General features: G+C 31.5%; 1 protein-coding gene across 2 annotated transcripts in view; it reads left to right on the top strand.

Annotated features, from left to right (window-relative positions):
- The first annotated feature begins 228 nt into the window (after positions 1-228).
- LOC106873006 (neuronal calcium sensor 1) overlaps positions 229-11,462 on the top strand; it is a 191,188-nt gene continuing 179,954 nt past the window's right edge. Inside the window, exons 1-2 of one of the 2 annotated variants that reach the window (XM_052967011.1) lie at positions 229-373; positions 874-1,097. In XM_052967011.1, coding sequence (XP_052822971.1) covers positions 1,034-1,097 — 64 coding nt within the window. In that variant the 5' untranslated portion in view covers positions 229-373; positions 874-1,033. Of the gene's footprint in view, positions 374-873; positions 1,098-1,243; positions 1,298-11,462 lie in introns of those variants that run through there. The other variant, XM_052967014.1, reaches the window with a different exon arrangement.

The following is an 11,462-nucleotide window of genomic DNA, read 5'->3' as shown; positions in this document are numbered from 1 at the left end:
ATATATATATATATATATATATATATATATATATATATATATAAATGTGTGTGTGTTTGTTCCCCACCACACATATTTATATACATATGTGTTTTATTTATATGTACACACACACACACACGCATATAATTGTGCGCTCACTTGTATGTATATAGGCAACTATGCACTCATATTTCTAAGTGTAAGCGAACCATGCATACACGCGAGGCGATGCATATGTGTGCGTGCGTGCGTACACAAATACGCAACCGCTTGTATATACGCTTGGAAACTAGGCACATGCACACACATGGAACTAGATTTGTGACAGTGAGGCGAACTGTGTGTTTGTGTTCCAACGACATAATGTAGGCAGCGTCGTGGAGTTTTAGCAGTTAAGTTACACTTAATGCATCTTTCCTATACTGTCACTCTTATTAGACTTGAATACAGTTTCAGTTGCTATCTCGCTGCAGAAAACAATCCTTTTCTCACACGACTCGGAATTGCTTTTATTCCTTCCCTCCTCTTTTATACTTTCTCTCTTTTCCTTACTCCTTGCTCTCTGCTTTGTTGTTCTTTAAAAAGTGACGTTGTTTCAACAAGGGATTACATTACAGCCAGCTGATTTTCGGTGTTATTTCTTTAATGTCGGATCTTTAACAATTGTAAATAAAACTGGAAACATACAGGTGGCTAAGGTATTTCAAAGAGAAAACATTCTGATGTGACACTAATTGATATTCCACGATATTATACTGCTTCGCGAGAGCCAAAACAGATTTGATTAGTTACGCACACACGTATATAGAAACACGTGAACACATAGATAAGTATATATATATATATGTATATATTTATATTTATACCTGTTTTCATAAATCTTCTGTTTAGCGCCAGTAGTTCTTCAGCCAAGTGCAAAGAAAAGAGGAACAGAACACAACTCACCGGGAAAAATACATAAGCTACATCATATATAGATATTTTTCAAACGGAAAAAAAGGTAAAAATAAGAAAACTCATACAATTTGATAAGCTTCCATTCATTTGCAGTATGGGGAAGCGAGGCAGTAAACTGTGTTCTACTGAAATGAAGGAATTGGTAGCTTCTACTTATTGTAAGTAACAGTTTTATTATTTAATTCTTAGTTGAATCCTTCTTCTTTCCTTTCATCAATAATAGCAGAATTCCATAATGTCAATAATATATTTATTTGACTATTTTATCACCCCTACTGATTCTTACGTATAATCCTTCTTATAGACTTGGAAACACTTACATCACTCTACTAAGTGCCCTTCAACATGAAAGCTAAGGGTGAGCTTTTACTAACGTATTTCTCATGTTACATACGGGTGTGACTTTTATCTTTCTTTCGCCAGAACCGGGTGTTTTACCATAGACACGGAAAGGATGTCAACGTAAAAATTATATTTTGAGAAAAGCAAGGATTTTTTTCTTCTTTTTATGACCTGTTCATTAACAACACTTTTTCAATCATTCCTTTTCGAAGAATTTTAATTTCAATGAAAGTTTATGTATAAAATTTCTGCTACTTAAAATAGAATTTCCTCTCCATTTCCTTTTGAAACCAAAATTACGGAGAACACCCCTTCAAAGGAAACTAAGTTTTATACAGCTCTGGCACAATTTTAAATAACATCGTTGCTTAAATTTTAACATTGAAATGAATAATTTTGAAGTGTTATTCTAATCTTTTTCTACCTTTCAGTTTTTTAAAAAATTCAGTTACTGCTTTTAAAGGTAACAACTAAAGTGTGTCATAACTTCTATCATAAATAAACAAGAAAACAAATAGCCAGTGGGTATTAGTATATTAGTTTTTGCCTGGGAGCTCTATCTAGCAATGTGTGAAGTCTAGATTATTTCAAGTAGTTTACGGAATTCTGTATATTATTTCAAAAATTTCTATCATTACAGAATGCTGTAACTAGCAACATAAGTGCATTGTTAATTGATATAATATAAAATCTTTATGGATCCAAATATTTTTCGTAACCAATCTGGCAACATTTGATGTTATTTTGCCACAAATTTTAACAAACTGTATCCATGCTCGTCGAACGTCATGGAGTTGAAGCCAATTATCAAGCGAGCTGAGTCTATGACCCGGTTTCAATTCTCTCTTGTAGCTATTCTTCTTTCTATAGAGTCAACTGAACGTGACACCTGTTAATTAGCCAAAAATGATTTTTCTGGGTATGGAAATCCCAGCAACGAACCATTGAAAAAAAAAAAAAAAAAGAATACATTGTTGCTGATTAAACAAGATATATTGAACTCTTTCAACTTGGAGAAGGGACAGAAATGAAATACTCAACAATTTATTTTTTTATTTTAGAACAGGAATGCATTTACGTACATTTGTATTAAAACCTTCAATAACTTAAGAACTTCTTTTAATTCTCAATAACTTTTCTCACGTTTTCCATTTTCTGAGTTCTTACTGTCATTTGCAGACCGGTCTTTTTTCTCTCTCTCTTTCTCAAATCTGTTATTATAGCAATTACTTTAATGTTTGCTCATAGATATTGCTTATACCCCAACATTCTCCTACTTTATTCGCTCCTGTTATTAAGAAAGTCTACTTTATATTTGTTTTATCATATACAAACGCACTCACATCGATTCTCGGTTAGTGCGATTTTACTTTCATCATTAATATTATCCAGAAATACGTGAGCATTACAAATTCTGTTTTTCCTTCTCCAAAAATAAGTGGCCTTGAACCAATATAAGGAATCCATAAATAAACCAGTTACATCAAACGTTTTGTCTTCTATTTTGATTTGCTTTGTAAAACTCTTAAATCGACTGTAGAACTTTAGTTTTATTGATCCCAGAAGACAAGTTGTCCTCCTTCAAGAATGTTACCGGCAACAAGGAAAACTGACTGTGATACAATATTGTAATGAATTTATGAATAAGATAAAGAGCCAAACTCTATACTTCAGGCTTCTAACTGTAGCTTTGAAGCTTCTCTTAAAACCTAAGATACACACACACACACACACACACACACAGCAGTATGTTTGTGTATCTATTTATGGAGAATCAGTTGGAAAATGAAAATGGAATAAAGTTTGTCAATATTACTCTTATTTATATCCATAAGCTGTTATCTCATCACTAGGCTAGTAATAGATCAGAAGTGAAATATAGGCCCTATTTCAAACTCATTTAGTAACCAGTGCTAAATACGTATAACCTTTGAGTTAGGTAGTATATATGATGTATTTATAAATAACACACACACATGCATACAAATCAATGTTTTATAAAATTCGGTATCAAACATTCTTCCCACTCCAAGAGGTGAATCCTCACTCAAATTTGCAGACCCATACTAACTGGCCCACACAGCCATACAGAATGTCTCTTCTCTCTTAAATAGTTTCCTCTGCCTATTTTCTATTAATTTATTTCATGGTAAACTGATAATTGTTGCTCTTTCTTTTTTGTCCTCCTTCAAGAATGTTACCAGCAACAAGGAAAACTGACTGTGATACAATATTGTAATGAATTTATGAATAAGATAGTGTGTATCTGTGAGTGAAATCAATGAAACACCATAAAATGCAAAGAAACTTTTCCAAACTTTTCCCTAGAAGAATTCTAACATACTGTCCAATGTTTCGCATAGTTTCTGGTATCCTTCACCAATATACATTATTTATTAATAATTCTGTTTGAATTTTTGATATAATTTATGAAATATTTCTCTTTCTCTCATCAAAAGAGGAGTATGTTAAATTCCAGCAATTAAGAGACAAATACAAGTATATTAACAACAAAATGTAATTTGAGAAAGTTGTACTTGATACATTCAAACATATTTTAGTATTTAAAATAAATATTTTTAGTTAAACATTTTGTTAAATTCTAGAAGTTTGAGCTAGAAATATGTTTGAAGATGTTAACTATAACATCCACTTCAAGAAAAAATAAAAATACTTTACTCTCCCTGCCTTAACTTCAACCATACTTGCAATGTATAGTGAGCAACAATCATGCCAAGTAAAGTGTGTCAGAATTAATTCATTCTGATAAGTTCATATTCTCAGTTTTGTGATTCAAATCTTAGTTCGATCAATATTGACCTGCTGTATTTTTGTGTTTAATAAGAATCAGATGAGTTAAAATGGGTGGAACAATTCAGAGAATGTAAAGGGTATTGATTTATGAAGTGGTAAGCTGTGGGTTTCACCAGTGATAACCTCCTTCAAGAATGTTACCAGTAACAAGGAAAACTGTGATACAATATTGTAATAAATTTATGAATAAGGTATGTAGTACCATGTGGTGTGATGGTACTTGGATTATTTCTTAAAAAACGCCAATGAAACTAAATAATACTGGGTGTATGTATACACAATATAGGTATGGCTGTGTGGCTTTACAACTAATTTCAGTTGCACTGCTAGGTATCTTGAGCAAGTGCCTTCTACAGTACCTTAATGAGTGTCTTCTACTATAATCGTAGGCCAGCCCTGTCGTGTGTGTGTGTCTTGGCATGTCTCCCCACAACACTTTTGTCTGGTAATGCATAATATTTTAATAGTTTGTTATCTATATAGTTTATACAATTGAGTCTTATTTAAAAGGGATGGTGTCAAGAGAGGCATCTAGCCATAAAACCACTGCCCCACCTCCAGTCCTCTCCAACCCAAGCCAGCATAGAAATGCAGATGTAAAAGTGATGACATGTGTTGAACTGCACCAAACTAAATACTTTGCAGTGATGGATTGGCTGAATTATGAGAATGCTGAACAAAATGTATTGTGGAATTTAATTTACATTGTTTCTGTGTTCACATTCTCCCAGTGTCAATTTAGCCTTTTGTCATTAAGCCAAGAACTGATGTGATGTAATGTAATCAAGTATATTCTTCTACTGCCACCTTCACCAAAAAAAAAAAAAAAAAAAAAAATGTTGTAGGCCATGCTTTTGACAGAGGTCAATACTGTATGTTATTCTATAACATTCTGAGTTCAAGTCTGGCAAATCTTATAAGTATTAGTGTTGGTTTAATCAACTAAAGCTTCTTTACTATTGTCCATTTTAAAGCATGAATGTGCATATTAAACTCTACATCGAGTATTGATTCTATCTTATCCTAAAATAAAACTCCTGAAGCCTCTTCCTAATTGATGTAGTGGTAGTGAGATCTGAAAGACAATTTAAGGTCTAAATGATGTTCTTTTATATAACTTTCTTCAAAATAAGATAGAATTATTTTCTGTTCCATAGAATACTCACTAGCCTAGATATATTTTATATATAAATAATTTTGGGATAATTGTTTCTCTAACAAAGTTTTTATAGAAGTCACTGCAAACCAAGTAGATTATGTGTTGGCCTGAGTCAATTCCACATGTGCAGCAAGAGGGAAAGAGAGGAAGTTGCTTCTGGGTGTAAGTAGGAAAGAATACAAAATTACTGAGAATATTTGCTATGTCATTGGTCAATATCTAATTATCAGAACTTCATTGTATCCATTTCCAAGACATATTACTTGTTGGTTTAATGTCTTGTGAATAGGTACAATAGATAGGCGCAGTTTATCAGTGTAAGGAGCAGGAGCACAGCAGGAATAGTAAGTGCTTTATTAGTTTGTGATGATGGGTTGAAATTGTTCTTTGAAGCTTATGTAGCCAACAACATTCTAAAACACTATCCACAATCATCTTTGCTGTATGGAAACTATGGTTGTTATAATCATGGACTGTATGATGGAGAACATTCAGTAGTCTTGTTAAAAGCTACATGGTTCAAACATCAACTGCATAACACTTGGAGACTGTAATTTTTATTGTTTAAACTTGTCATTTAAAAAAAAATTATCTTTTTAATTTCTATTTTTAAATGACTTGTAGAATAACTCTTGATGGATTTAATTATCTGGGTATCAAAGAATCTATGAACAAATAGTACTTGACTAAATTAAGCTTAATTTATTTGTATTAGATTTTTCCCAAAGGATTAGGAACAGGGTATTCATATGTACAAAACAAAAAACCCAAACAAACAAAAGAACCTCAAATTGTTAATGTAAATGTTTAAAAGTAATCTAAAAGCATTAAAATTAATATTGAGGCTCTTCCATGCATCAAATTTAGTTTTGGACTATCATTTTTTTCAAATTTGAAGTATTGAAGAGATTTTTTTCTTTTGTATAATTTTGCTTCACTGCAAAATTCTGTTGCTATCACCAGAATAGCTTAATAGCTCTGTTAAAATCTTGGGAAAGGCATGAACAAACAACTTCATATTTTCTCCTTCTTCCCAGATCTACTGGCTACACAGGCTTCAAAATTTTGACTACAGTCGATATTTCAAAGATGATATTTCCACCCATAGAAAATCTGCTTAGGCAAATTCTGTCTAACCCATGTGAGCATAGAAAAGTGAATGTTAAAATGATGATGATAAAAATTTCAATTAATAAATTCATATGTAAGGTTTTTTTTTAAAATTGAGCAGCTTTGAAGTAATTAATGGATGCTATACATAGACTTGGAGCTAATATGTTATGTTAACACCAAGTAATTTGTTGAAATTATTAATTGTATATTTAATAAAATGACTGAAATAAGCTATGATTAAACATTTTTCAGACTATTAACCTCATTTTTAAAGATAAAATGTTTTATGATATTTTCTACATTTATACTATATTTTTAATGTTCAAGCACCAACTGGGTCGATATTTTACTTTATTTTAAAGGACTCCCTGACACTTAGAGATCATAACTGTTGTTTTCATTTATTTTGATCTTACAAATAACTTCTATTTTTATTCTTAAATTCATATATTTGATATTTTAAATTACCTTGGTGTCAAAAAATATATGAAACTGATAATCTTTTACCTGGATGTGCACATTCTCCAATATTGGATTTGGATGAGAAACCTTCGTTTATAAACATAATGCTTTTATCCAGTTATCTTGTGTATATGAAACAATTATAAAACAGTGTCTTCATAATCATAATTTTTATACCTGTATTTCTAAGTTTGCATAAGTTGGGTGGAGTTTCTCCAGCACGGTGACTCTCCATATATCACAGTTACTTGTCACTTTTCTGAGGTAGAGCTTTCACAACTTTTGTCCAGGCCTTGGTCTTCTCTTCTGCAGATTCCTTCCACATGGATCTCTTCATAATTATTTACTCAACTGTTACCTTTCACATGCATCATAGTCTGTACCAGCATAGTTTTCTTTCTTGTGCCCTATATTACATTTTTTCTTATACCCAGTTTTTCTATCAACTCATTTGTGATTTGTCATTCATGTATGTTAACATTACATATCCAGCTGATCATATATGTATCACTTCACTCTGGCTTTGTATATTTCACTCATCTTTCACATACAATATCCATGTTTTCCTACCATGCAACATCATACTTCATATGCAAGCATTACACAACCCACTTTTCCTTTTCAGCAGTGGTGTAGATCCTTGAGCTTTTCCAGCTTGTTCTGACTCTAGCTGCTCAGATTTAAGCACAACTACCTCCACTACTAATTAAGTCATTTAAGCAAAAAAACAAAAAAAAGTACTTCTATGAAACATTTGAACATTTGAATTTTATTTCACAGCTGTCCTTACTGCTAATTACTCTTCTGTATCTGTAACATACAAAATCTTCTCTCAGTCAGCCTGCCTTGAATCCCACTACACCTATTGTACACCTACTTATAATTTACACTAAGTACACCATATGAAATTCCTACCAACTCCTTTTCTGGATACCAATCATGGCCACTCCCTGGATGGCAGTAGATGTCTGTCCGTTTTTCCTACTGGCTCACTAAAACTTTTGTCCTTGTTTGATACATTTTGAAGTCATTTGATTTTAGGCTTTGTTTCCATATTTTGAATTCTTTTTTCTCTAAATATTCTACAGATATAGCTGAGTACTAGGTTACCAACATGTAAGAGTAAACTTATCTTTTATGACTTGGAGAACTATAAACTGGAAGGAACTCAGTCCTGATGCTAAATTCCTTGCTGAACTCATTACTCCCTCCCACCTTGTTGACACAATATCTGTACATGGCTTTCATTGCACTCACAAGTTAATCAACTATACCTAATTTTCTCAGTAGCCTCCAGACTACAGAGTGTGGTAGCCTGTCAACAGGTCAATGAATGTTAGATATACTGACTTAACTCATAGCTAAGAACGTCTCTTATAGTTGTCTCATTAGGAAAAGAGCATTAGTGGTACTCTGGCTTAGCACAAATCCAAACTGCATCTCATCTAATTTTCTTTCTAATCAGTTATGCTAAAAGTTTTTCTCTTATATTTTTGTAAGTTGATCCATCAGTTTGAAACTTCTGTAATTGCTTCTTTTTAGAGCAACTATTGTGTCCTTCCAGCATTAGAGCTATATATACATATTTCATGTCTAAAGATGAACTTTTAATGTATGACAAGGTGGTTTTATTTATTTTTTTTTCAACTAAAATAGAAGTAAACAACACATAGATTGAATCTGGAAAATTTTTTTTACATCTCTTTCACCCTTAATGAATTTCAAAGGTTATTTTTTGATAAAGTAATTATAGCATAAACAGAGGTAAGTTGGTTAAAGTAAGAGTTTTCTTTTCTTCTCTTTTTATGAGTACAGTCTCTTTCTCTCTCTTTCTTTCTCTCTTTTTCTCTAGTTATCAAGGTATGTAGATTGAATTTTGACCATTTCTGGCATTGTCTGTTTATATATTTCGAACTTCACTTTTATTTCTTTGCATTTTAGTGTAATTGGAAGTTCTGTTTATTCTCTCTTCAACACACTTTTAGCAAGTGATATTGATTTTCACCACTATTGATACACACAAAATAAAAAAAAACCTTTGTAGAATGTATGGTCATCAATTTATCAAATGGATATGCCATTTACTTTTGCATTATATATATATATATATATATATATAATTCATTTACGAGATATTGCTGTGGGGCCATTCTACAACAGTTTGTATAATTAAGTGACTTTTGAACTTTACAGTCTATCAACCAAGATATTCAGATATATGAATTAATGCATTATTTCTTTGACTCATTGGGCAATTATTGGTATTTAGCTGGATTTAATTGTTTGGTATGCTTATTAAAGAAATGATTGCACAATATGATTACCCAGATGTAGCACATTCTATCAACTACTATTAATTATATTAATGTAATTATCATTAAAATAACTTTCTCTTGTAATATATTATTGCAATGCTTCAATCCTTTCATTTTGCAAAACACTTTTTTCTGTAACATACTATATTGGCTTTCAATAAACCATCTTTCCACAAGCTAACTTCTGTAATATTGCACTTACATTTCTTTGGTGTCTGTGATCTGTTTCTCTTTTAAATATTAGATAACTAGACATCTTCAATCTTTATTTTATAAATATTACTTTTTCTCTTATTCAATTAATTGTCTTTATAACTTGGCTTCTTGAATGATTTATAACAAAGATTAAGTGTGTTTATCATTTTACCATTGATGGCTTAATATTAGACCAATTTTCCTCAATCTCTTAGCAAAGCTATTATATGGTTTCAGAAGTGAAGATAAAAATTTGGATCCAAAATCATTGTCTTAATCAGAACATCTGCGATTTAACTCTTTAGCATTCAGAATACTCTGTCAAATGTAATGCTTATTTATTCACCTTGTTTTGAATAAATCTTGCATTATTTCCTAGCTTTGAGATTCGATGATATGATTGTTTATTTTTTTAATGACATTGCAGAGTATATGTGAGAGACCAGATCTGGTCAATTTGAACATAAGACAAGTAGAATATTTGGGCTGGATATGGCTGGTTTAACCCTTTAGCATTCAGATTTTTCTGTCAGCATAAGACTTATTCATTCACATTGTTTTAAATTAATTGTGCATTATCTTGTAGCTTTGAGATTTTGATGATGATGTTTATTTTTAGAATGACATCGTAGGGTAGATGTGAAAACCCGGATTTGGCTGGTTTGAGCATAAAATGAGAACACTTGGACCAGATATGGCCAGTTTAAATGCTAAAGGATTAAATGTTAAAGAATTAGTTATTGCAAAGAGTTATGAGCTATACTTACTTATCACAGCTATTTACTGCTAAATGAGCTAAGATTAACCCATAGCAGTGCTAGTAGGCTACAAATTGTTAACCCTTAGGTCAACAGGCCATCATTCTATCAACAGCTACAACAGATGCAAGCTATAATGTTGAAGCTATTTTGGTGTGTATATGTGTTTACATTTGTCTGGCTCAGATAATCAGACAATGACTTTACAATGTGTCTGTTTTGTTAGAAGTACCTGAATTTGAACATGTAATTCTAACGTCAGATGCTATGAATTAGCCCCATAACAAGTCTAAATGGTCTCAATATCAATGTATTGTATGTTAACCATCATCACCAGTGAAATTTCCTGAAACCTGTAGCATCTCCATTAACATGTGTTGGATATGTTTGGTCTACCAAGAAATATTTCTTTTCATTATTATCACACTATATTTATCTATAAAATTCAAACAACTAAATTTTGACTTCGTCAAACTTTTCTTGTTCAGCTTCAACATTTACTTTAATCTGACCTGATCCTACCAAGTAGGGAAAAATAGACATTTAAATGATGATAATTGTACACTTATGTATAGACATATAGATAGACAGATATGATATGCTTGTTATGAGGCTAATTTAAAATATTTTTCCATAACAAGCAATTACAACTCTTCGAAACAAGTAAATCAATAATTGACTCTTCAAAACAAGCAAATCAATAATTGACTCTTGAAAAGAAACAGATGAATAATTGGCTGTATAAGCAATAGATGTTAAGATATCTTGAGGTGAGAAAATGATGTTCATAATATTAATTTGTGTTATTAGAATTTAGACAAATGATGATGATGTTACTTGTTTTGGGAAATTTTTTTTTTCTTATATAAAATGACAATCTTACCTGTGTTTTGAATGTTGATATTTTAATTTTTAAAGAGTTTGCATTCATTTATACTCTTCAAATTTATGAAAGATATTCCTAACAATTTGGAACTGGTTTACAAAACATTTTCTCTGTAGATGGTTGTTATTGGTTCCAATAGTTTTATTCAGTGCAGTTGTTTGTTGGAGATAAGTATATAGTTCATAGGTTGTGCGTATGTATGTATGTATGTATGTATACACATATCGTTGCTATTATGTTAAACTGTCGTATGTCCAAATTTGGTCAAATGCATTTTTCCAGTACTTAGTTTCGCTTGCAATAGCCAGTTCTTTTGATCAAACTATTGTATCCCCAGCTGCTTCAGATGCCAAGATATCAAAAATTTTCGAAGTGTAGTACAACGGTTTTGCTATGGAATGGTGAAACTATTTTTTTGTTTCCTGAAAAAGCAACGTTTTGAGCTTAGGACACTTTTGCATAATAGCAATATTATATAT

Source organism: Octopus bimaculoides, chromosome 1, assembly GCF_001194135.2.
Source record: "Octopus bimaculoides isolate UCB-OBI-ISO-001 chromosome 1, ASM119413v2, whole genome shotgun sequence".
Classification (NCBI taxonomy): Eukaryota; Metazoa; Mollusca; class Cephalopoda; order Octopoda; family Octopodidae; genus Octopus; species Octopus bimaculoides.
This window is presented reverse-complemented; position numbering and strand designations above follow the sequence as displayed.